This window comes from Mirounga angustirostris, unplaced genomic scaffold (assembly GCF_029215605.1).
Source record: "Mirounga angustirostris isolate CCGP_5_RB_7025 unplaced genomic scaffold, mMirAng1.0.hap1 SCAF_13, whole genome shotgun sequence".
NCBI classification, from domain to species: Eukaryota; Metazoa; Chordata; class Mammalia; order Carnivora; family Phocidae; genus Mirounga; species Mirounga angustirostris.
Window position 1 is genome coordinate 54,857,064 of NW_026991721.1, and position 27,758 is coordinate 54,884,821.

Here is a 27,758-nt window from a genome sequence, read left to right on the forward strand (position 1 = left end):
GGTGGCTCAGTTGTTAAGCGTCTGCCTTCGGCTCAGGTCATGGTCCCAGGGTCCTGGGATCGAGCCCCGCATCGGGCTCCCTGCTCTGCGGGAAGCCTGCTTCTCCCTCTCCCACTCCCCCTGCTTGTGTTCCCTCTCTCGCTATGTCTCTCTCTGTCAAATAAATAAAATCTTTAAAAAAAAAAAAAAATCGGGCGCCTGGGTGGCTCAGATGGTTAAGCGTCTGCCTTCGGCTCAGGTCATGATCCCAGGGTCCTGGGATCGAGTCCCACATCGGGCTCCCTGCTCCTTGGGAGCCTGTTTCTCCCTCTGCTTCTCTCTCTCTGTCTCTGTCTCTTGTGAATAAATAAAAAAAAAAAAAAAAAAAAAAAAAAAAAAAAAAAAATCTTTAAAAAAAAAAAAAAAAAAAAAATCATGGAAAATGTGTCGGCATTAGATGTAAGAACAAATCCAAACCAGAGTATCTGATGTTTATCTCCAAAGCTTACTTGCTCATTGTTCTTACAGACTTACTATCCATGAATGTGTCTAAACTTTTGAGTATATTAAAAACTACTTAGTTTGATAGAATTAAAACAGATCAGAGGCAGTATGGTACACACTGAGAGGGAGGGAGAACCTTCAAAACGTTACATTTGTAATAATCAGAAGTGGATTTGAACACTGGTTGCGCCACTTAATAGCAATCTGATATCCAGGCAAATCACTCAACAAGTCTAGCACTCAGTTTTTGAGTACACATACAAAACAGAGTCTCTCCCTCAATGAACTGTCAGAGGATTTGAGCAAAGATCAAAGTATGGCACACAGTAGTTCCATAAATGTTAGTGTTTTCCTTCCACTCCCCTTTCCTTTCCCAAAGTGGAAGTTGTAAAATCACAATGAAGGTAATAACAATAATAATAATTATGCTTTTCTGGAGTATTTTTAAATAGTGTTTTAATGAGACCATTTAAGTTGCTTCAGATGAGTGAATAAAAAACTAAGGGAAGCAGCTAAAGAAAAAGACAAAAATTCATAAAACAGAACGAGAATGTTAAATATACTAAGAAGAAAGGCATACAGGGTAAAGCTCAGAATATAAGATGTTCCCAAAATGACGTACTGTTAATATACAATTCCTTGAACTTTGTAATTTTCAAATGGTCTCATATGCATTATTTGGCTTGCACAACAATCTTGCAATGTGTACAGGGCCATTTTACAGGAGAATCCAAGGCTTGATGAGAAGCATTATCAAAAGAAAAAGGACTATTTCAGATGAAAATATCAAGAATTAAAGGATTCAGACTAAAGTAGAAAAACTAGAACATATTTTTATACATCAGAACATTATGTGATTAATCTACTACCATTGGAACTCTAATGCTTTTCCATTACCCATTCTGAGCTATCAAGACATATCTTTAAAGACTTACATTTGTTACCTCTTTAGTCTCTGTTTTGGTTTCCTTGTTGACATCTTGGGTTTTAGAAGCAGCTTTAGAGGCAAACATTCCCATTATCCCTTTGGGCTGCTGGAAAATCTGTTTGGAGGTAGGCAGACTATGACCATTGGTTGTCAACTCATTATTGGCTGGTGTCTCACTTGATACTTGAAGATTTGACTGCTCAAACTTTTCAGAAGACGAGGATTCAGCAGCAGCTCTGGGGACCGCAGCTGCACACTGTATGGCACTAAACCTGAGGTCACAAATGTTACATTAATTTCAAAGTCTTGCTTCTTCCACACAATACTTTCTAACTCTAATACTATTAAGTTAGAAAATTTCAGAACTAAAATGGATTTTAGAAATTATTTTGTACAAAACTCTCAGATATAAAACAAGTATTGGAGAGACACTGAGGGACTTGCCCTAGATTATATATCTAGTTAGTAATAGAACCAGGACTGGAATCCGATGTCTTCCATCGTACCATATTAAATATCTTTACTTTCTTGAACAGAGCATCTTAATTCAAAACAAAAAGAAAACACCAAAAAATAACAAAAGATTAGTAATCTCACCATCCTTGGGAAGTCAAATGATTATCTCTTGTTTTTAAAGACCTTCAACTTATAGGACTACATATGCAATAAATATTGACTGAACCAAAATTATGAGCTTTAAATATTAACAAATTTTCTGGCAACTCTCCTGGCCAGAGTGGATCATGCTTTAAAACAAGGAAGAAGCTAGGAACAAAGCCATTGGTTCATATGACTGGTGGTCCTTCACTGTCATTTGTTAATAATTTCTAATTATACCAACTAACAGCACCAGACAAGTATGCCCAAAACCAAGTGAAATTTGGCACAGTATGCATGGCATATTAAAGGGAACATTCATCTCTTTTTCTATAATCATTGTAGATGTGCCTGTTTCACACAAATCACAGCTGTGCTTAAAGCAAAGTTCCCTCACTTTTCTTACAAAGAACAACATTTGATTTCCCCCAGTCTTTAGCTTACTGGGGGTTGCTGAAAGCTCCTTGGATGTAGGGAAGGGCATTATTCATCTTTTGTATTTTAGGTACGCAGTACGAGACCTGACACACAGAAATACTAGTGAAAGAATGATAACTGAAGTCCCTGGAAGTGAAGACTTCTGGTTTCCCTCTCTTGGGATAGGAGAAGATGGAGGTTAAGAAAGAAACGATGTGGTAATAGTAATTACCTAGGAGATCAACCAGGCACAACTTCAACATTAACTGCTAGAATAACTAGCCTAAGAAAAAAGTCTCTGATAAATCCTTTAATTTCAGAAGTAACTTTAGACTGAACAGCCTAGGTTTGAGGCTCCAAAAATCTTCTACTGATTTACTACGGTCCACTTCAGAAAACCCCACACTAACACAGATATTTTGTGCATCAGAGTTAAGAATAGACAGAAATAATTTCCTTTCACCCACTAGTCTTCCTCTCTAGCCTTGCAGTGCTTCCCTGTACAAGGAAAAGAGCAATGTTTTATCTCATTGTCAACATCTAAAGTTGGCCCTGAGAAAACTCTTTCTCCATTTGGTCTACATTCCACACCTTAGGGTCAGGACCAGAAATTGGCAATAAGGAAGAGACCAAGTTAGGCTGGGAACATGTCCGAAGAGAGAAGAATCTGCTCAGTCCTAAAATTTCAATTTTCTTCCTGTCATAGCACTTCTTAAAACACATGAAACAATGAGTCAGATCTCAGCTGGCCCATAATTCTCAGGACCAAATACAAACTTCTTTATTGGAGATAAATTCTTCACATTTCTACCCACGATACTTTAAATATTTAAGTAAAGTTTCATTAAAATGCTTCCTATTGCCACATTTCTACTTGCCATGTTTACTTTAGTGGTCCCTGAGCAAATTTCATTTTGAACTTTTGAGTCACCTTTATTCCTGTTTACTTACTTAATTAGATACAACAGATTTAGAGCTTCACATGCCATAAGTACATTTAAATATAGGTTATTTTTGGAATCTAATAATGTAATTTACATAAACATATCAGGGTATTCATCTTTTCTTATGATCCTTCCCTAAAAAACACCACTTATAAATGATGATTCTAGCTATGTAATTATATTTATTTATTTAATAAATATTTGTATGCCTATTATACTTAAGGTTTTGAGCTGTAGAATAAAAGAACTATTGCCTATCATTAATTCACTCAGTAATTACTTATTGAATGCTTACCATTTGCTAGGCACCATTTTGGGTACAAAATAGACACAATTCCTATTCTCATGGAACTTCCAGAAACTATGTTTGGAAAGTCTATATCTATTTCATCTCAAGGACCTGGTTCTATCAGTTATCCCATCTTCCCCAGTAGTTTCAACCATTTCTTCTTTTATGGCTCTTTCCTAACAGTACAAGTTCAAGGCATTCTCAACTTTAAAAATGGATAGACCCTCCCTTAGTCTCAATTCCTCTTTAGCTACCTCTCTTTTTCCTCCATTTTACAGTCAAATTTCCTGGAAAGAGTTTTTCATATTTGCTGTCTCACTTTCTCATGCTCCCATTTACTCAGTTGACCAGAATCCAGTCACTCCACTGAAAACCCTCTTAACACTAAATCCAATGAACACTTTTCAGTTCCTATTTTACTTAGCTTCTCAGCAAGGTATGACATTGTCAATCAGTCCCTCCTTGAAACTCTTTCCTTAGAACCCCATATATTCTTCTGATTTTCCTCTCATCTCTGGTTGCTCCCGTTTAGGCTCATCTTCTCTTGCCCATCCCTTGAAAAATGGTCGTCATCTAAATAGTGCTTACTATGTGCCAAGCACCGTTCTAAGTGTTTTTTGTTTTGTTTTAAGATTTTATTTATTTGACAGAGACAGCGAGAGAGGGAACACAAGCAGGGGGAGTGGGAGAGGGAGAAGCAGGCTTCCCACCAAGCAGGGAGCCCGACGTAGGGCTCGATCCCAGGACCCTGGGACCATAACCTGAGCCGAAGGCAGATGCTTAACGACTGAGCCACCTAGGCGCCCCCCATTCTAAGTGTTCATTCATTTATTCCTTGACAGCCCTTTGAGGTTGGTACCTTTGTTAGCTTCATTTTACTGAGGAGGAAGTTGAGGCACAGAGAGGTTAAATAATTTGCTCAAGGTATATAGCTAGTAATTGTGGCCTAGAGTTTGACTTTCTGCCCTCTTTCATTCTATACATTCTCTCTGCATGACTGTATCTACTGCTGTGGCTCAATTAATTAGCTATTTTCTCTGATTCACAAATCTTTATCTTCAAGCCAGATTTCTCTCCTTGACTCTATACCACTGCATGGACATCTCCGCTTGGACTCCCCACAGGCTTCCCAAACTCAACATGTCCAAACCCAATTTATCGTTTTCCCTTCTCTCCCCAAGCCTACTCCTTCCCACATATTCCCTTTCTTAGTGATGACACCATCACACATCCAGACACATGACCACCATCCTTAACACTATGAACACCCCCACCCCATACACACACACATCTGGTCCCCAAGCATTACAAAATCCAGGTTTTGACAGCATGACTCTTTTAACCTTCATATGACTTCACCCCCAACACTACTATTACACTTCAGGTAACTGTCATCTCCACCCCGAATCACTACATTTCTCCTCACTGATGGCTTTGTCTCCCAATTATTCAGTCCCTCCTGATCTTGTTCACCATTGCAGCCAAGTGATCTTTTTTTGAAGATTTATTCATTCATTCATTCATTCAAAAATAGAGAGCACGTACATGAACACAGGGAGGTGGAGAGGGAGAGAGAATCTCAAGCAGACTCCCTGCTGAGCACAGAGCCCAACACAAGGTTCAATCCCACGACCCTGAGATCATGACCTGAGCCAAAATCAAGAGTCAGATGCTTAACTACCCAGGCACCCCCAAGTGATCTTTCTGTAATGCAATTTTGATCATTTTACTCATCTGCTTCAAAATCTTCAGTGGCACCCCAGTACCCTCAGAATAAAGTCTAAACTCCTTATCCTAGCGGTCAAAGCATATAATCTGACACCTACTTCCGTCTTATACCTCATTATTTCCTACCTCTCACTCTAAGTTCCCGCCACAGAAAATGACTATGGTCCCACACAAGCACCAGGTTTTCTCGCAGCTCTGTCCTTACTTTCCTACTTCTCCTTTGACTGGCTACTTCTACTCAGGCCTTCAGGCCTCAGCTTAGCTGCCACGCCTCCAGGAAGCCTTCTCTCTTTTGCCTCCTCACTCAAAAGTGGGGGATGAATGCTCCCCCAAACATCCTCCCACAGCATTACTCCTACTAGAGCACTGTCACACTATACTATAATTGCCTCCCTTAGGACCATGAGTTCTATAAGCAGGTACTGGGCCATATCCACTCTACAGTGTGTGGCATGGCACAGGTACTTATTAGATCTTTGTAGAATGAATTCAAATTACCTCACTTAGTACCTGTCAAAGTAGTAAGTGCTTAATATGTCTGGGGAACTGACCTGAACCTTCAATACAACCCCACAAAGTAGGCATTATATCTAATTTAAAAATGAAAAAGCCACAGCTCAAAAGAGTTTAAGTAATTTGTCCAAAACCACCAGGCTATTAAGCAGCAAAGCCACAACACAAGTCTGTGCATTACAGTCCATCACCTCACTGAAAATGATACAAAGGATACAAAAGATGAACAAGACCCGATCCTGGCTGTGAAAGATCAAATGTTTTTGGATGGAAGGTAGAGGGATAACAAATTAGAAATAGTTTTTGAAGGACATCTGAACTGGTTCTTGAAAAATGGGTGGGATTTAGACAAGCAGAGACTGGGGTAAGGGAGTAATGAGGGGGCACAACAAACCTTTCGGTGGCAGTGACAGGATAAATACATGAGGAATAGATTTATGGGGAGTCCACTGGGGTTTTCAGTATGGGCTGCTATTTTTCACCTTATGATGTACTAATAAAACCAGGCATGTGTCTTACTGCAAGATAAATGGGGTTTTACTAGACTTGGCATTCACTCTTAAGAGGCAGCCACTGTGTAAACATCTTACAAAATCAATTCGTAAAGAAGCCCACAAGGAACATTAAGGAGCTCACTTGCTGCAGTTCTGCAAGTTGCTTTTAAGGATGTCATAGTCCGTATTGAACAGAGGCCCACTGTCCTTTAGCATAGCTTTCTGGATGCTGTACACATGGATGCTGGCAGTCACCGCTAGCTTGGACTTCACTGCTACAAGTCAACAGGAAAAGCAGTCTGTTAATACACAAACTTCATAGCATGTGGGGACTTTAACAAGAAACCCTTCTGCATTAAAACCATCTGCAATCTGTGGTGGTCCAAAAGCTCTAAAAGGCCAAAGAGTCACATACACAGTATAACATCAACTCTTCTGTCTATAACTGGGACATCATGACAAGGTAGGTGGTGGTGAGTCAGTTCTAAGTACAACACCTGTGAGGGTATCACTCATCCAGTGGACTTTCAGTAAACATTAATGAATGATTGATGATGACTATGATATTCTTTATTTTTTTTCAATCAGGGAAGAATCTTACACTCTAGTATATAATTAAAGAATAATTTCTATCTGAGAAGACTCAATTATATAATTCAATTTTTGTGCAGAGAAAGCAACTATAACAAAAATACTACTAGCCAGCTAAGTCTGCAGGAAAAAAACCACAAAAGAACATCACAAGAACAAATGTTAGATTCCACGAAGAAAGGGACTGTGACTGAGTCTCCAGCACCTAACACAGAGTTTGACAGAGTAAATACTCATTATGTATCTACTGAATGAATAAATCTCACTTTGGCCACCACTGTGGGAATTCAGAAAGACAAAAGTGGACATCTCCACTACCCTGAATACCTCAGAGTTATTTTGTAAGAAAACGACGCCAACGGCAGGAGTCTTTGTATACAAAGTACAACAGTGCAGGTTTCATCTTGAGACATATGTCCAGATCATGTGGACCCTGTTACAAAATTCCTTTGAACTGGATTTTTAAATAATAAAACCGTAATATTAATAGCCTTTAAATGGCATAGGTACTTGCCATTTATTTTAGAAGTTATATTAAGTCTTTCTGACTTTAGAAAAGCATTCTTTAATTTTCTTCCTAAAAAATCGTTAGGGAACACAACACAGTATTTAGAGACTACTGTCTTTTTCCAGTTCATGAGCTGTTCCATATGGTATTCATGATAGTTTTTTGCATGAATGACATGAGTTTTGAAATCCTGTAATAAAAGTGCTTTGTAAATGTCAGCAGCTATTGGTCTTAAAAATGGGAAGTTAGGCAGAGGTGGTATCCTATTTTAACATGTTTCAGAAACTACTAATAAAAGGAATATTCAGCTTTTCAGTTAAATAGCTAAATATATTGTATGCAGATGCTAGGGGCAGATTTTTTACGGTACCTACATTGATGCCGTAAGAGGAAAATCTTGCTAAATTGCTAAAACACTTACCTTCCAATTTATCTTCTCTCACTACTGCAACCTTGTGGCACTGTAAGGAAATAACACTTCATTAGTGTTTAAAGCAGTAATACAACTTGCAATTTTAAAGTTTATTTGCTGGTAATTCAATTACACTTGGATGTGAAATTAGGAACATTCGGGTACCCCTAAAAATTCTGTGTACAGGGGCACCTGGGTGGCTCAGTCAGTTCAGCATCTGACTCTTGGTTTCAGCTCAGGTCATGATCTCAGGGTTGTGGGATCCAGCGGGGCATGCATTAGAATCTGCTTGTCCCTCTCCCTCCCCTTCTGCCCTCCCCCCAAAACAAACAAACAAATAAATAAATAAATATGTATTTTTAAAAATCTGTGCACAGGGGCTCCTGGGTGGCTCAATCGGTTAAGCGTCTGCCTTCAGCTCAGTTCATGATCCCGAAGTCCCAGGATCGAGCCCCATGTTGGGCTCCCTGCTCAGCGGGGAGTCTGCTTCTCCCTCTCCTTCTACTCCTCCCTCACTCATGCATGTGTGTGTGTGCGCGCGTGCACATGCGCTCTCTAACAAATAAATAAAATCTTAAAAAAAAATCTGTGTACAGTTTAATAAAGTCAGACTTATTTTTAACTTGTTTACTTTAAAATTTCTCCATCTGCGTAAGAAAAGTGATAGAATATACATATCAATACAATTAAAAACCAAACAAAAGGCAGCCCCCAGCTCACAGTGCTGCCAGCCCACAGAAGGGGGTGAGTGTGCAGCAAGGCCAAAGCCCCACTATCTGTGGGGCCCAGGCCCACTGAACGCAGTGATCATGGTGGCACTGAGCTCAGGCAAGGTGTGTCATAGCACATCACCAATACTTCGAGCTGAAGCACCTCTCCAGCAGGGACCCAGTCTGAAATAGGCTTGGGGCACAGAAGTTGACGTGTTAGCCAAGACTTTCACTGAACAAGGGAAGCTCATTTCGGACAATGTCATGACTCTGCTTGGCCCTTCATGAGCTGAAAAATCTCACCCAATATAGCTGGCTATTGCGTAGGTTTCCAAGGCACTTTCACAGGCAGAAGCCCTGGACAGTTTATCAGATAGAGTGCTTAATCTGAACATGCCCTTCAAGGTCATGAAGCAACATCCACTTGCTAAAAATTCATCCACCTCAGCACCAAGTCTACAACATCAAATTCGACTCTCCCAAAACTACGGGCCTTGGTGACCTGACTGGAAAGGCTCTCATCCAGTGTGAGAGTAACAGATGAGAGATGGTTCTCAAGCGATTGAAGGCTTACAAAGCCCAAACAGAGCTGGTCCTGGAATATTACCTACCAGACAAAAAGAAACATTCTCCAGAATAGAAACCGACAAGATCTGGCCCTATGTGTATGCCTTCCTACAAACAAAAGTTCAACAAATAAACCAGAAAATATCGGTTACTTCACGAGGAAAACTGCATTTACCTAGTAAAATGAACAGAAGCTCCTCATCCATGCATTTAGAAGCTCCTGGTCCTAAGACTGGCATCTATGAATTCTTTGAAAATTATATTAGTTTCATTTCTACTGATTCTATCTGGAAATTAAGGATGTGCCAAATGAGTCAGATACGAAGATTCATCTTTTGAAATCATCTAGTGTGTTTTATTCAGTTATCTTCTATGGGGGTGTAACTGAAAAACATCAGAAATGTCTAAACTTCAAAAAAAATATTTTATAATATTTAATAATTAAAATTGGTAGTGACCTAACATTTGTTCAGAAGAGTAAGTGGTTGATACATTTTCCTTATTTTCTGGAAAAGAAACAAAAAAACTCCATGTCATTTGGGGAAAGTATCTCATCAGAGGCTTTTTGCATAGACTGACACCAAAAAAGACATCTTTAGCACTGTGGTATATGGCTCTGTGAGACACTAGGTCTATAAAATTCCAGGAAAAAAACCAACTGGATTTAGAGATTAGTTGCAGGATGCAAATTCACTGCTGCCTTTACCTAAGACACTTATTTTTTTCTTTCTTTTCTTTTTTTTTTTGAGAGACAGCTCAAGTGAGCAAGTGAGCGAGCAGAGGGGCGGGGCAGGGAAGAAAGTCCCCAAGCAGACTCCCTGCTGAGCACAGAGCCCAAATCAGGGCTCAACCTCACAAACCATGAGATCACAACCTGAACTGAAATTGAGAGTCAGACACCTAACTGACTGAGCCATCCAGCGCCCCTACACTAAGACATTTATAAATTAGCCATATATGCTGAATTTATTTTGTTGTTAAACTTACCTGTTTACTCAGAATTTTCAATTTGTTATAAAAATGTATTAATTAGCACATAGGAAAATTTATTTTTTAGGAAAAAAATGGGAAAAAAAAGAAAAAAAGGAAAAAAAGATTTTTCTTTTGAGAATACACATGCTCTGAGGGACATGACTTATGTTAGAAATTGACGTAAGTTCTTGCAAAAATACCCGAGTCGAATTTTCAGCAGAAAATGTAATTAAAGTCTTATGTTTTCAGATGTTATTCAGTTTAGAAATGTGTGCTTTAGGATCTACTTGTTAGTTTTGCTTTTTAATCAAAATGTAAGATCTGCCTTGATGAGTAACAAATTAAAGTACAAAAAAAAAGAATAAAAGAAAGCCCATGACACTAGCAAAGCAAGCATACTTTATCATCAGGAAATAGAAACAGATCAGGTATGCTTGGGGAAAATTCCCTTGATATATATAACAATTATAATTAGCAAAAAAATAATTAAAAGGATTTACATGACAGGTTAAAAAAGACCAAGAAATAACTGAGTTTGCTGAATGAGTTCTTTATTCCTAATCAAAGAAGTTAACACCTGCTTGTGTTCACCGTCATAGTTACATCCACTGTTATCTGGCAGGAAAAACCTTTACCAGCGAGTATAATCTGAATAGCCATATTAAAATGAAAATGCTTTGATTCCTTAGTGGGGCAACAAAGATGCCTGCTGACGTCCTGTGGCCTGGTAGGAAGAATGGGGCAATATGAGAGCTGGAGGAGAAACACGACTCTTCCGTGGCATATTTACTCTTACTTTACTTGGTGCTAAATCAAATGAAACAAGTCCTCCTTGTACACGCTGTTATTAACTGCCTTTGAAAATTTAGCCCATTTTATTCTGGGCACTTAAAATATGAATGCCAGAGAGTAGTTCTTATGTATTTGGGGGGGGGGGGGCGGGAAGGACTTATTTTCCTTTCTTTTGATTTTTAAAAATTCGATGTTGGTCTTTCAAAATGAACCAAGGCTTTTAAGAAGGATTATAGTAAACATTTCATTCTTTACAAAATTTTCTATAAATGTTTATTACATGCTTTCTAAAAATGTTGTGAACTACTAAACTTATTATCACTAGGTTATCTGGCATACATTAGTATTAATGTATTAGAATAAAACTAAATTTTAGAACTGTGAAAACAAACACAAAAAGCAAACACAGCATCTCAAATAGTGTGAGTAAAAGAGAACTTCTTAGTAAGTGATATAATAAGAATTAATGTATAATCATATGGAACCAAATAAAAACTGGATCTGTCTCTCACAGATTTGGAATACACTCTAAATCAAGCAAAGATTTAAATATAAAGAATGAAACCATATATATATCATAAGAAAATATGGGTGAATTCTTCTATAAATGGATAAATGTAAACTGATATAATCTGAGAATAAGGAAAGTTTCCTAACTATAAACAGTAAGGATTAATTTAAATAATACACAAAAACTAGCAAATATACAACTTTTGAATGACAAAAATAAACTTAAAGCACAAAGTACAAAGACAAATGATAAAATGGAAAAAATACCTGCAATTCATATCACCAAGAGTTAATATATAGCTTCTAAAATAGAGAAAGACACTCCTTTAGAAAAATAGGCAAAAGGTATGGACAGCGCACAGAAAAAGAAATGCAACTGACCCTGAAACAGATGACAACATGCATTGTGTAGAGAAGGGGACTCTCACACATTACTGGTGGGAATAAAAAATGGAGAGAGATTTGGCAATTACCCAATGCAGTACATACACATCTTAGGAATCCTCGGAAATGTAACTCTAAAAGTGGCAAAAATATACAAAACACATATTTACTATAACACTATCTGTAATGGCCAAATACTGTAAATGACTCAAAAAACTATCAAAAAGGGACTGCTGAAAAAGCTAAAGTAGATCAATGTAGGATCAGGTGGCTGTAATAAGGAATGAGGAATATTTCCTGTAACTGCTATGGAGTGATGTTCAGGATCTACAGTTAAGTAAAAGAACAAAGTGTAAAATAGGGTATATAGTATGAAAACTTTTATCTAAGAAAAGGGGTAATATGAATATATATTTGAATATATGAAAAATGTATACAACAAAAATGGAAGGAGAAGCAGAATCTATTAAAGTAGCTACCCTGTAAGGGAAAGTGGGGAACCTAAAAATTGAAAGTAGGAAAAGATTTGAATTTAACTACATACTGAGCTGGTGGCTTAACCACAGAGAGGAGTTATTGCAAGTAACTAAAACACAGGCTGATTGTGCATCCCTAGTAAGATATATCCTACAGACAAAAGGAACTGCAAAGAAATCTTAATGTTTCCAGTAAACATATTATTAGTAAAAATAGTAGTTCTGCTTTTCTAAATCTGGTATGTCTGGCTAAAGCAAATACATATTTATGAATAATGTTAGGAACTACCAAAATTTACAACATAAGAGAAAAAGCAGTATAAAATCAAGCAAGTTAAAAAAAAAAAAAAAAAGGCAGCGGCGCCTGGGTGGTTCAGTCATTAAGTGGCTGCCTTTGGCTCAGGTCATGATCCCAGGGTCCTGCGATCAAGCCCCACATAAGGCTCCCTGCTCCACGGGAAGCCTGTTCTCCCTCTCCCACTCCCCCTGCTTGTGTTCCCTCTCTCGCTGTGTCTCTCTCTGTCAAATAAATAAAATATTAAAAAAAAAAAGCATAGCTGTAAATTTAAACTGGGAATATTAGTATGGTTTCATAATGCATTTTCTCTTTAAAAAAAACAAAAGTCATTCCAAAAAAATGTCATATTCTGTAAAACCATACAATAAAAATTACAGAGTTAATGAGAAAAGGAGCAGTAGAAATTAACCACTCAAACTTACGCAACTTTCTAAGGAAGGCCCTAAAAACAAAAACTGGTAACTTCAGGAGAAAATCAGGATCGCCCAGACAGCTCAGTGTGGCTAAATGTTGCCTCAGGGGATACTGAAAATGCATAAAAATGACACAGTCGAAATGCCAACTTGCTGATGCTGAACAACATAGACCAGGGTAGAGCACTGATTCAGTGGGTTCCTTTTAAGATGGACACAGGAGTAAGTTCAGCATCCACAAACTCAGAGCCTGGTTGGGGTAAGCCCTCTGAGCTTTACAGCAGTTAAAGAAAAAAAATGAAAATATGGCTATTTAATGAGAGAAAGTTGTTCTTTATAGAAAAATTCCAGTCAATTCAGAAAAAATGACAGAACATTACCATTTTGTAACTCCTAGTGAATTAATAATCTAGGCAGCAATAAAATCAATCTCGGCTAAGATCATTAGATGAACAACTAATGGGGAACTTCATTAAGCATGGATTAGGTTGTCAACCTTCAAAACCACAAAAAGAGAATTAACAAAACATTCCCTTGAAATTTTCAAATAATTCTCTGGAAGATTCTCTGGGTTGAGATTAGAAGGAGGTTTTTGTTTTTTGTTTTTAACATTTTGTACAATAACGACTGGAAAAATATTTATATTTTTAAAAATCCATCAAAGCCAGTGTCCTTTTTCTTTCTAAAAACACTTAAAACTTGGGGTGCCTGGGTGGCTCAGTCAGTTAAGCATCTGCCTTTGGCTCGGGTCATGATCTCAGGGTCCTGGGATCAAGCCCCACCGTCGGGCTCCCTGCTCAGCGGAGTCTGCTTCTGCCTGCCACTCTGCCTGCTCATGCTCTCTCTCTCTCTCTCCCTCTCTCCTCCTGTCAAATAAATAAAAATCTTAAAAAATAAATAAATAAAAACACTTAAAACTTTAAAAAGAAATTAGAAGGAACAAGAATAAAATCTGACATTATGCTTAATCATCTGACTTTCCTTAGGAGGGCTTTCTTTAAGGAAGAAAGCATAGGTAAGCAACCACACTTGATCTGTAATTCCACAGGGTTCCGCAAAGCTGCCCTGCAAGGCTGTTTGGAGGGTGAGTACAAAGCTCCAAAAGTCTCACAACCACTTCAACCACAGCAACTCTACTCTTAATATATTTTATATATTAGGATTTTAAGATTTCATTTGAAAAACCATTCTGCTGCTTAAAAAGGCAGGATTTAAATGCCCACTTAAATTGAGAAATAGAATGCCTTCTTTAAGCAAGCCACAGCATAGAAGTTCTTTAACTGATTATGAGTTACACATCATTTTGAAAGATTGGTTTCAAAAAAATACATTGAGGAACACAATTTAAATGCACTTTCAGGGATTCATCCCCAAGCTCCTTGAACCCTGAAGACCACCTGAAGATTTGAAATTAAGAACTTTTGTCCTGTGGGTTAGAATAAAAATCTACAATTCTACCTTAAAACATAAATTCTTAACCTTGGATGCTGTTCCAGAAGATCTGTGAACACTCAAAATTTTATGAATATGTCAACATACATATTTTTCTTTCAGATTCTCAAAGGAATCAGTGATCAAAAAAGAAAACCACTGCTTTAAAGGAATACAATGATTCCCAGATAAAGAACGGACATGACTGGAATGGCTAAAATTAACAAGTCAGGAAATGACAGATGTTGGTGGGGATGCAGAGAAAGGGGAACCCTCCTATACTGTTGGTGGGAATGCAAGCTAGTGCAGCCACTCTGGAAAACAGTATGGAGGTTCTTCAAAAAGTTGAAAATAGAGCTACCATACGATCCAGCAATTGCACTACTGGGTATTTACCACAAAGATACAAATGTAGGGATCCGAAGGGGTATGTGCACCCCAATGTTTATAGCAGCAATGTCCACAACAGCCAAACTGGAAAGAGCCAAGATGTCCATCGATAGATGGACATGGATAAAGAAGATGTGGTATATATATACAATGGAATATTATGCAGCCATCAAAAAACCCAAAATCTTGCCATTTGCAATGACGTGGATGGAATTAGAGGGTATTAGGCTAAGCGAAATAAGTCAATCAGAGAAAGGCATGTATCATATGATCTCACTGATAAGAGGAATTCTTAATCTCAGGAAACAAACTGAGGGTTGCTAGAGTGGTCGGGGGCGGGAGGGATGGGGTGGCTGAGTGATAGACATTGGGGAGGGTATGTGCTATGGTGAGCGCTGTGAATTGTGCAAGACTGTTGAATCACAGATCTGTACCTCTGAAACAAATAATGCAATATATGTTAAGAAAAAAAAGAAAAAGAAGAAGATAGCAGGAGGGGAAGAATGAAGGGGGGGAAATTGGGAGGGGGAGATGAACCATGAGAGACAATGGACTCTGAAAAACAAACTACTAAGAGTTCTAGAGGGGAGGGGGGTGGGAGGATAGGTTAGCCTGGTGATGGGTATTAAAGAGGGCACGTTCTGCATGGAGCACTAGGTGTTATATGTAAACAATGAATCATGGAACACTACATCAAAAACTAATGATGTAATGTATGGTGATTAACATAACATAAAAAAAAAGAATGGACATGACTGGATTGGAGGCACTGACTAATTAAAGAAAGAGACAGAGGGGGTTAGTTAATCCTGGAAACAAAAGGAAAGAAGACGTTCAGATGCAAACTTGGGCAGTATCCATTCCAGAGCCATGAATGGGGAAAGGATTCTAGTGGCAGGTTTATTTCTGAGAGCAAATGAATTGGGTCTGCTTAATTTTGTGTTTCTGATATATAATGACATCTGATTCTGTCTACACTTGCAAATACCTTGATTATCATCTGGCTTGCCAAATAGCTTACCAATAAGGAAAGAAAATGCTGGTCATACAATATAAGGATCTGATCCCCATAGCAGTTGTTTCTCCTTGTAGATTACTAAATTGCCATTCCAATTTAAAATCTCACATGCTTGGGACTCTTGCTACAAGACAAATCCAATCAGTATTTTGATAAATTAGACTTTTCTGAATTTAGGACTCTAAGGGAAAGTCAAAGGGAAAGAGAAAAACATGTATTAGTGAATAACTGAGAAGGAAAGCTAATCCTTGGGCTAAGTTCTATGGGCCTGATTGTGGTGGTGGTGGGAGCAAAAGAGCCTTCAGCGTAGAGGTTTGGGGAAGTGAGAACAGAAGAGGTGTGCCTTACTTTTGGGAGGAAGCCAGAGAGGAGAAATTATCAAAGTTCCCAAGGATCAGTCCGGCACAGGGAAAGGAATGAGTTATCTCAGCAGAGACTCTGGTGCCCATCCAGGCATGGAAGTAATTGATCCCGGAGCCCCTAAGAGGGACATGAAAGTAGCTAAGAGAAAGTCAGGAGGCCTGAGAAAGCTTCGTGGTCAGGATGATGAAAACACAGCAGTGACCTGTGTTGACGGATGACCAGAGACCAGATGGGGCTATAAAAAGATACATGAGAATAAGGATGTTCCTGGCCTCTGCCTATGCACTGCATTAACTCAGCCCCCTGTCAACATCCTCATCCTTCAGCCACTCAGACATAAGCCTACCAAAATGAAAGCTCAAACTGAAATCAAGCTCAGTTAAAAAATAAATAAAATTGGACTTCCTGAACACCTGAGTTTGTGGTTTGACATCTGAACAGTCTGGAAATTAACCATCACTGTTCTCAATATACTTTCAAGAGGAAGAAAGAGGACTAACAGAGCAGTCTCCTAATGTCTTATTGCCTAAGAAAACTGCATAATCATGATATTGTCTCTGCATCACAGCTAAGATATTACCCAAACTTCGCAGAGTTTTAGGTTTAGTCTAAAAATCCAAAATAAACATCATCTTGAATTGTCTTTTAAAACTTCCATAATACTGAATCCTGTTTTTTCCCATGTTATGTTATATAACACGGTTTATAGCTCAAACATATTTCAACTCATTATAAGATTCTGACAACTTACGGAATGTCCATTCTGAATGAGACTGCCAGACACTAAATAGGTGACATGCAGTTGGGCTCCCGAATTCTCCTTTCGCTTTCTTTCAACATAATCGTACAGCATCCTGTTCCAAACAAAAGGTACAAGTCATTATTTGTAAGAGTTTTTACCTCATCAACTCTTAATTCATGACTTAAAAGTTAGATATATTAAATCTGACAGTCTATCAGTTTTTTTTACGGGATATTTTGCTCCCATGGGCAGAAAGTTAAAAAAAAGACAGACTTTAGACAGGACATACAGGTTGGGGTCAACTTGTACTGAGTTGGCACAGTGACCAAACTGAAATAAATCTAATAATAAGCCAAGAGGGACTGAACCTGCTTTAAAACAGTGGCAATAACATACAATGGATACAACGAGTCAAGAAAAAGTTCAGTCACTATGTGATCCTGGATAAGTTAATTAAGTTTTCTAGGCCTCTTAATCCTGAGGTATAAAACCAGGAGGCTGTATTGGATCAGTGATTCTCTTAACCTGGGATTCATATGGCCATTTATAATCCTCCACTCCCCAAAATGCAAGCAAAATGCACATGTGTTTTTTGCGGGGAGACAGTTCAGGGTTTTCAACAGATTCTCAGAGGGATTACTCTAAAACATTAAGAACCACTATGTAGATGATTATTAAGTGTTTAGTTCTGAAACTCCAATTTTGTGTTCACTCAGACTCAGTGCTGTTTCAGAACTGCAGAATGTAACAACTTACTCACATTGCCCAGTATTCGGAATATTCGTTAACCTGAAATTGCCACTCAATGTAGAAATAATGTTGCTTTTAGTAACATCCCTACATTCATTTTTACCCTTATGTTCCAGCAAGCATCAGAAGTTGGCTTCCTGTAACAACCTACAGTTTAAGGAAATAGTTTAACAAAAATAACAAAAGAGATGCTTCATCTGTGTCTTTTATGTCAAGAAACATTTACTGAGTCTCTGACATGTTATACTTCTGCCAAGGATAGCTAAAAACTCAAAACTTCCAAGGGAAACTCAACCTACACTGTTAACCACTCTTCTTGAGGTATCTGCTCTCTTAGCTTCCATGATCCCATGCCCCACTGAGTCTCCTGGGGAGACTGGGGCAGTCTCCAACTGCCTCTGCCCCATTTCCTGCACAGACTTGACTACCTCCTCCTTTTCCATACTGCTGGAGTTCTGTTGTCAGCTATCTTTTTAAATTTATAGAGTGACCAGTCATCTAGGTGTGCCTGGATCTGGGGGGTTTCCTGAGACGTGGACTTTTAGTGCTAAAACCAACAGTCCTGGGGCACCTGGGTGGCTCAGTTGGTTAAGCGACTGCCTTCGGCTCAGGTCATGATCCTGGAGTCCCAGGATTGAGTCCCGCATCAGGCTCCCCGCTCAGGGGGGAGTCTGCTTCTGCCTCTGAACCTCTCTCCTCTCGTGTTCTCTCTCTCTCAGATAAATAAATAAAATCTTTAAAAAACAAAAAACAAAAAACAAACAAAAAAAACCAACAGTCCTAGGCATACCAGGATGGTTGGTCACCTTACTATCTATTCTCCTTTTGGTTTCATTCATCCCCATGGTTTCATTTATTCCTGTCAACAACATCATTGGCTCAAACCACACGCACATGAAATCTGGGAGTCATTATCCTTCATTTCTCCCTATCCAGTGAGTTGGCAAATCTCATTACTTCTTCCTCCCAAGTAATTCTTGACTCCATGCCCCAAATCTCTTAACTGGACTGTTTCAATTTCAAGTGTCACTTCTGCCCCGCCCCTTTCCCATTCATTATCCACAAGGCCACCACCATGAAGTTTTAAAAATGTAAATCAAGTCATTTGGTCAACAAAATTTTACTTTATGTTTTATGTCTTGAGGATAGAGCAGTAAACAAAGGAGTCAAAATTCCTACCATTATAGAAAAGAGAAACAAACAATAAAGAAACAAATGAGTATATATATGTCAGACAGTAGTAAATCTATGGAAAGAAAAAAAGGTAAGGAGAATAGAAAGTACATGAGAAGTTTTGCTATTTTTTTTTTTTAAAGATGTTATTTATTTATTTATTTGACAGAGAGAGACACAGTGAGAGAGGGAACACAAGCAGGGGGAGTGGGAGAGGGAGAAGCAGGCTTCCTGCAGAGCAGGGTGCCCGCTGCGGAACTCGATCTCAGGACCCTGGGATCATGACCTGAGCCGAAGGCAGACGCTCAACCGACTGAGCCACTCAGGCGCCCAAGTTTTGCTATTTTATATAAGGTGATTAGGGAAGGCTTCATGAGCAGAGCCCTGTAGGAAGTGAGGGAGCCACCAATGCGGATATCCTGGGGAAGAATGTTCCAGGCAGAGAGGACAGGAATGTAAAGGTTCTGAGGCAAAAATGTAAATAAGCAAGGTCCAAGGAACAGAAAAGAGACAAGTGCAGAGGAAGAAGAGTGGTAGGGGAGAGAGAGCCAAGTGCCAGATATGCAGGTCTTTATGGCTTCAAGCAAGGAAGTCTCTATGGACTTCAAACAAGGAAGTCATCAGAAGGTTTAGAACAGAAATAAGATGATCTCACCTTTTAGAAGGATTCCTACTGCAGTGTGGAGAATATACTGTTGAGGGGCATGAGAGGAAAGAGGGAGACTAGTTAGGAGCCTACTGCAGTAATCTGGGCTAGAGATGATGGTAGCTCAGACAAGGATGTTAACAACAGAGGTAGCAATTAGTGGATGAATTCTGGGTATATTTCAAAGGGAGAAACAACAGAATTTGCTGGTGGACTGATTTTGAGGTACGAGAGAAAGAGGAGTCAAGGACGATTGGACTAAGCAACTCAAAGAATGAAGTTGTCATTCACTGAGATGGAGAAAAGCAGGTGCTTGAGGAGAAATTAGGAGTTAGGTTTTGAGGCATGTTAAGTCTGAGATGCCTATTGGTAAGTGATGTTGAAAGGTAGTTGGAATTATTCTCTGAATATCCTTGTTCCAAAGTTTTCAGTCTTTCCCTATCTCCTAAGGATTGACTCCAACACCCTAGCAATGACATGTACAACTCTTCTTGTTCTGGCCCCTATTAGCTCTCACCATTCTCCCACATTCACACCATTTTCAGTCTTAGGAAACATTCTACATTTCCCCTTGCTCCTTTGTATGCCCTTTCTTCTGCCTACAATGCTCTTCTCAGACCTCATCTACCTAACTCCTCCTCAAGACAACAGCTCATGTGTGAAGCCTTCCCCAACACCACCAGGCTAGCAGGGCACCCCTGCCTTCTAAGTTCTAACCAAAACTATACCATACCTGTTATAGCCCTTATCACATTGTATTCTAACTACTTAGTTATATATCTGCCTCCCCATTGGACTATAAGCTAGCTCCTTGAGGACAAAAATGTGCCCTATTCAGTATTCTTATTGATTCTTCTATCTTGTCCTCTTTAGTGTTTCCTTCCATGTAGCAATTATGCTAGGAAAGATGAGGTAATGCAGATCCATGAACATTTTAGCTTATCTATGGTAGTTAGGATCATGTTAGGAGAAGAAATGATAGGCAGGGGCCATGACCAAGATGCTCTCAAGCTTGCTGGCTAAATGCATTCTCTTTTGTCTACAACTTGTAGTCTTATCTCTATCATCACAGCCATTGTCCTCTATGCACTTGTCTCCCCAAATCAACCCAAGTTCTCTTTTATATTAACAAGGTCAAAACTGCACAAACTTTTTAAAAAATAATTTCCTGGGGTGCTTGGCTGGCTCAGTCAGTAGAGCATGCAATGGTTGATCTCGGGGTTGTAAGTTTGAGCCCCATGCTGGGTGTAGAGATTACTTAAAAATAAAATCTTTAAAAAATAATAATAATAATAATTTCTGTATATCTTTTGAGTCTCTAAAATATGTTTATCTAATTGAATTACACCATTTTATCTTTACTGACAAAATATGCAAAATATTCTTAAATATCAAATGACAACAAATGACTTCTTATAAGAGGCACTTCCAACACACGATTAACTATATTTCTCATTTTAATTTGTTAATTTTCCCTGATCAGTTCCACCCATAATTTTCCCTAGGATGAATACAGTGTATAGTCTATACTGTCTTCCCTAACCTATTTTAATTCCTTCACAGCATTTTTACAACCTGAATTTATCTTGTTTAAATCAATGATGAGAAATATCTAGTCTGTCAGGTTTACTGTTTTATGACACAGTCTAAAATAATGCTAAAAATAAGAAATGAAAAAATACTTCTTTAACAAATCCAGTCAAATCAATAACAACCATGCCCAGTCACTGCCCTCAGTGCCACCAATGATACTTAAAATGCTTTCACTATAGATAAAATTTTAAAAAGATGACAGGACACTTAAGTCTCAATTTTCTCAACTGTTAAAAGAAGTTGGTAACACCCATCATATTGGACTGTTAAAAGATTATGGGAGATAAGTATTTGTGAAAATATCTACCATAGTGTTTAGTACTCACTCAACAAATATTTATTGGCGCCTATTATGAGCCAGGCACTGAAGATACAATGATTGTGGCATACTGTATTTTCCAAAGATGGCTACGACAACATCTCCCATCCCACATGCTCTTCTACATTCTCCCATAGGGAGGTGGAGTCCATCCCCCGCCCCTTGAACGTGGGAGAGCTAGTGATTCATTTTAACCAAAAGAATGAAGCAGACATGACACTGCTTGACTTCTGACACTAGTTGGAAAAGGCAATCAGCTTCTGCCTTGCTCTGGAACACTAGCTTTTGGAGTCCAGAGCTGCTGTGTAAGAAGTCCAACCACCTGGAGACACCATGCCCTGACAAAGCCCAGGCCATATAGAAAGACATACGCAATGTCTGATCTACAGCCCCAGCTGAAGTCCCAGCAGATGGCCAGCATCAACTGCCAGATATTTGTATAAAGATGCCCACAGGGGCGCCTGGCTGGCTCAGTCGGTTAAGCGGCTGCCTTGGCTCAGGTCATGATCCCAGGGTCCTGGGATAGAGCCCCACCTTGGGCCCCTTGTTCATTGGGGAGCCTGCTTCTCCCCTGCCTGCCGCTCCCCCTGCTTGTGCTTGCTCTCTCCCTCTATATCAACTAAAAAAAAAAAAAGATGCCCACAGATGATTAGGTCCCTGCCATTGAGGCTTCCCAGCTGAAGCACCAGACATTATGGAGCAGAGATAAACCATTCTCACTGTGCCCCGCCCAAATTCCAAACCAAAAGAATCTATGAACATAATAAAATGGTTGTTTCAAGCTGCTAAATTTTGGGATAATTTGTTTCATAGCAATAGTAATTGGAAAAGTGATCAACGTGATAAGAGTGTAACCCATCTTCATGGAGTTTATATTCTAGTGAAGGCGGGCAGCCCTAGAAAATGTCAGATGGTAATAATTATAAAATTCTGGATCAACTGGATATCCACATGCAAAGAAATGAAACTGGACCTTTCCTTACACCATATACAAAATGATTCCTGGAAGAAATAGTGCCTCTTTACATATTTTAGGGCTTAATTTAAAATTAGCTTGAGTTGGGGCAGCCAGGTGGCTCAGTTAAGTGTCCAGCTCTTGATTTCGTCTCAGGTCATGATCTCAGGGGTGTGGGATTGAGCCCCGCGCTGGGCTCTGCACTAGGCGTGGAGCCTGCTTGAGATACTCTCTCCCCCTCTTCCTTTGCCCCTCTACCCATCCCTCCCTAAAAAAATGAAAAATAAAAATAAAATAAAATTGGCTTCAGCCAACACCTAATTTGAAAACTACAGTGTATTCTTGTGAGGTCTGAAGTATTTTTAAGATGTTAACAAGCACATGATACCAAGTAGAAACCTTGAATATAGTGATAATTACTGTTGTAAGAGCTAAAACTACAAAACTCTTAGAATAAAACATAGAAGTAAATGTTCATGACCTTAGGTTGAGCAAAGCCTTCTTAGATAATATATACAAAGCACAAGCAACAAAAGATAAAAGAAACAGGGGCGCCTGGCTGGCTCAATAGGTAGAGCATGTGATTCTTGACCTTGGGGTTGTGAGCTCAAGCCCCACATTGGGCATAGAGCTTACTTAAAAAAGATAAAGGAAATAAATTGGGCTTCATCAACAATAAAAACTTTGGTGCTTCAAAAAGTACCATCAAGAAAGTGCAAAGACAACCCACAGAATAGGATAAAATTCTTGCAAATCATATATCTGATCACATGCTCACTTCGGCAGCACATACGTATTTGATCAGGGTCTTGTATCCATAGTCTTTACAACTTAACAATAAGAAGACAACCCAGTGAAAAAATAGACAAAGGATCTGAACAGGTATAGATAAACAAACAGCTAATAAGCACATGAAAAGATGATCAACATCATTGGTCATTATGGAAATGCAAATCAAATCAAAACCATAATATCACTTCATACCCACTAGGAGATGGCTAAAATAAAGGCAGATGATAAAGAGCTGGCAAGAATGTGGAGAAATTGGAACCCCCATACCTTACGGGTGGGATTTTAAATTAGTGCAGCCACTTTAAAAAACAGCTTGGCAGTTCCTCAAAATGTTATATATGACCCAGAAATAGGTATATATCCGAGAACTGAATACATATGTCCACATAAGAACTTGTATACAAATGTTCATAGTAGCATTATTCGTAATACCCAAAATGTGGAAACAACCCAAAGGTCCATCAATAGATGATGATAAATAAAATATACTATTTAAGTATGTTATGGGTTGAATTGTGTCCCTGTTCTCCCCCTCTTCCGCCCCACAAAAAGGTATGTTGAAGTCCTAACCACCAGTGCCTCAGAGTGTGACCTTCCTTGGAAAGAGGATCTTTGCAGACGTAATTAGTTAAGATGAGGTCATACTGGAGTAGGGTGGGCTCCTAAGCCAATATGACTGGTATCCTTATATGATAGCCAGGTGAAGATATGGCACACAGGAAGAATGCCATGTGACAAGAAACCAGACACTAGGGTTATGCAGCTGTAAGCCAAAGAATGCCAAAGACTGCCAGCAAACCACCAGAATCTATATTCTATAAAAATTACAGGTAATCAAGGTAAACTACAATAAAATTACAGGCAACTTTATTTCATCCCCAGCCCTCAATATGCACCTTTAAGCCCCAACAGGCTTATATAATAATAGTTATTTCATAAACATCTGTAACCATAACAATTAGGCTTATATAGGTCCATTCTGAAAGTTACCTGAAACTCTTGGGTTCGGGTCAGCACTGGTATTAGCAACAGAAATCTCAGATAGTCAAAATCAGTCCAAATTCATCCCTAGGCCAAGAGTTTCAGGTCTTGAACGCATGAACATCACAGTCAAAACCAGATTCTAGGTCTGTCAAACAGCAGTCCACATAAAGCCAAATGAACCGATTCTAGATAATCAGGAATTTTCTAAGACACATGGAACATTCCCTGACTCAAAGAAAACTCCCATGACTCAAAGAATGGGGAAAAATCAGACCATTTTTAGGAATAAAGTGAACTAAATGGGTATTTAACTTAATATATGTGCCCTCAGCCTGTTCACCAATTCCTCCCCTTGGGACGGAGACAACATCTTTAAGAAATTCTGAAGTTAATTCAAAAGCTTGCCTTTTCCCTTTTGGCCTCAAGTTGCACTACAAGTTTCAGCAAGCAAAGGTTGTACAGCAAAGTTCAAGAAGGGCAATGCTCTGTGCCATCCTGAACACTCCCTTTTTATTTTCACTTAAATAGTTCTCCCCAGTTTTATACTCTCACACAGCTTGTGTCAAACACCTGCTGACCTCATTATGAAGATACTTCAGTAACACCCAGATGTGGGCCTAAGGAACACATATGAAAATGTAACAAAGATATAAGATAACAGGTATATAAAACCTGAGATGTAAACAGAATTGGCTAGCCCACTTAATAAATTTGAAATAACAAAGTGATGTTAACCAGAAGCCAACGCTACAAATAAATCCAGTAAATGTATCACCACACATTTGTATATAAGTCCACCTATCTCCTAAATAATAGACAAATCTAGTATACCATAGTAAAAATAGTGTTCTTTCCTATTTTCCAAGGGAAGAAAAAATCTCTAACTTCCAGGCTATCTGTAAAGCTTAAAACAAAGCAAAACAAAAAACAAACAAAACAAGCAACTCCAATGTGAGTAAAATTAGTAGTAAATTGGACTTACTGTTTGGCCTGGTTAACATGAACTCCTAGTGTATAGCTCAGCCATTTGTATGTCACCTGTAAGAAGAGGAATTGTTTTTTTAACATCAGACGATTCCAGAGTGTAGGTCAGTCCTAAGGGCTCCTAAAGATTCCCACTCTTAGATGATTATGCCTTATAAATTACAGTAGATGCCACCCTAGTTTTGCCAAGAACCATCCATCTGGGCAGGTACGACTGAGATCTTTATCTTACAAATACTAAAAAGGCTAATTAACGGGAGAGTCGAAAGAGAAAGGCTGATTATACAAAGAAAAAGCTCTCATTTTTCCTCACATTCTTTGTTTTACTAGTGCCCTTTTCACATTGTGTCCTTTTTTGTGGCCACCACTGGTAACTATTAAAACTCATCCAAAAGCTAGATTACTTTGAAGTGTATGACTCATAAACTTCTAAGAAAAGTTGCAGCCATACAAACATTAACAGGCACAGGTGGTGCAGGGGCAAGGGAATGAAAGAAGTGGATGACTACTGTATCTGCAGTTAGATTGGAATCCACTGGCATCAAGCCTTGATCTTCCGTCCATCCTTCCTTGGGCTCTCCTGTCATTTGTCACTTCTTTGTATGCTCCTCATCTCCTGAAGTCTTCCAATTCTAAATGCTGAGTTTCCAATAATTAAGACTTACACAGGCGAGGCAAAGCATTAGCAAAAGAGACTAACCTAGGTTGGAAAACTGCCTATCCCTTATTAACCAAAAATAAGTAAGTTATTTGGCCCCTCTGCTTCAACTTTCTTTTTTAGGGATACTTCCACGGCCCTCTGGGTGGGTCGCTGTAACCATTAAAGGTAATAATGCATATCCCAAGCTCACAGTAGGCACTCAGTTATCACGGTTTGCAAAGTCCATTCACATTCATCGTCTCACTGGATCTTTCATTCCAACCCTGGGAAGCAGGTCAAGGCTATGAATACCAAACTTCCTAGAGGAGGAAACCGACTGTTGTAAGGTTAAACAAGTGGTCACCTAACCCAATTAAGGTACAATTTCCTCAACAGAAAACGTGGGACTTGAAACTCCAACCACCTTATCAGATAGGTGTAGAAACGCCTTAGAATTTTTATCTACCAGTACCCTTCCCTCCACGCCTCTCCTTCTTGACCCCTGCTCCTTGCCAGTGCCCAGCACGCCCACCCAAGGCACGCGGACTTGCGCGCGCGCCAAAGAAATCCCCCCCGCGAGTCCTCGCTCGCCCTGGGGCACGAGACGTGGGGACTTGTCTCCCCTCGGCCAGTCCCCAACAGGCCAAGCGCAGAGGGGTCAAGGCCCCCGCCACCCTCGCCGGGCCCAGGACTCTAGTCGCAGGCCCACATTCCCCAGTCCTAGATCCTCACGATCTTGTTCTGGTCCGTGACGAACTCGTCTATATTTTCCAGATAAAGCTGGTCCGCCATGGTGCTGCGGAGCTATGAGCCCCGCCACCACAACCGCAGCTCCCGCCGGCGGGAAACGTCTTTCCTCTCTCCCGGGTCCCGGGTCGTTTCCCACAGCAACGGAGGCGACGCGCTACGGCGGCCGCCCGAGGGTCAAACTAGTCTCGGAGACGGCGCAGACTCAAGTAGGCGGAGCTAGTAGGTAGGAGAGGACGGAAGTGAGGAGCTAGGTTCGTGAGCGTGATCTGGAGGGGGTGTTTTTGGAACCAGTGTTTCACTGCTACAACCTAATGATTAACCCAGGGCAAAAGACCTCATCTGTAGGAGCCACAACCTTACCACCTGTAAATTGATAAAATAATCCTTGCCCTTTCATACCTTTATTCAACAAAGGTTTATCAAGTACCTAGTCCAGGTACTGGGGACACAGCTGTGAATGATAAAGACAGAAGTAAACCAGTAATTTTAGTAGAGTGACGGCAGCTGGGATAAAGTGCAGCTTGTTATAATTCCTCAGAATTGAGAAATTACGGATGGTTTTCCAGAAGGGATGGGCAAAGAGAAATGTTTCAGATAGAGGCAGGGGCATTTGCTGGGAAGAAAAAAAGAGTTCGTTGTAGCTAAAATGTTGGGAGAAGAGTCCACTGAAGGGAGGTGAGACGGGAGAAGGTAATTCATGCTGCACCTATGAGGTTGTGTGAAGGGGCACAAGAACTTTATTCTCAGGAAAAGGTTTCAGGTTGGGGAATTTCAACTAAAATTTCTCCTAACATCAGCTAAAGTACCCATAATAATTGATTTCAGCATAAGCCAGTGTAGTTCAGTAGGGCACCATGGTGGAAAATGGAGCAAGCTCTAGAGTTAGACCCTGGATTTGAATCCTGGTTTTGATCATTGTTGTGTGACCTTAAGTAAGTTATTTAACCACTGCAAGCCTGTTACCCTATCTATAATACAGAAATAATAATAGTACCCACTTAAAACTTTTGTTGCAACATGTACTCATTCACAACAGCAGAAAACTACTAAGGGCCCGGCACTGTTCTGGGTGCCGGGGATATAGCCATGATTAATAATACACAAGAGCTTGCTCACATGTAGCTTACATTCTCATAAAGATATTTGAGGGATGGTAATAGCTTAAAATAGGATAGCGGTAGTGGAAATTGAGAGAACTGAGT

General features: G+C 39.5%; 1 protein-coding gene and 1 pseudogene across 5 annotated transcripts in view; one reads left to right on the forward strand and one right to left on the reverse strand.

Moving 5' to 3' along the window:
- POLD3 (DNA polymerase delta 3, accessory subunit) overlaps nt 1-26,703 on the reverse strand; it is a 113,912-nt gene extending 87,209 nt beyond the window's left edge. For 4 of the 5 annotated variants that reach the window (XR_010406979.1, XR_010406980.1, XR_010406978.1 and 1 more), the window contains exons 1-6: nt 26,539-26,702; nt 25,165-25,220; nt 16,980-17,082; nt 7,914-7,953; nt 6,536-6,668; nt 1,419-1,683 (exon numbers count right to left, since the gene is read on the reverse strand). Coding sequence is in view for 2 of the 5 variants with exons in the window: in XM_045894433.3 (XP_045750389.1) it covers nt 1,419-1,683; nt 6,536-6,668; nt 7,914-7,953; nt 16,980-17,082; nt 25,165-25,220; nt 26,539-26,598 (657 nt within the window). In the remaining 3 variants the exon portion in view is untranslated. Of the gene's footprint in view, nt 1-1,418; nt 1,684-6,535; nt 6,669-7,913; nt 7,954-16,979; nt 17,083-25,164; nt 25,221-26,538 lie in introns of all 5 variants that reach the window. The other variant, XM_064576922.1, reaches the window with a different exon arrangement.
- LOC135362312 (GTP:AMP phosphotransferase AK3, mitochondrial-like) lies at nt 8,423-9,520 on the forward strand (annotated as a pseudogene).
- Nucleotides 26,704-27,758: the final 1,055 nt, after the last annotated feature.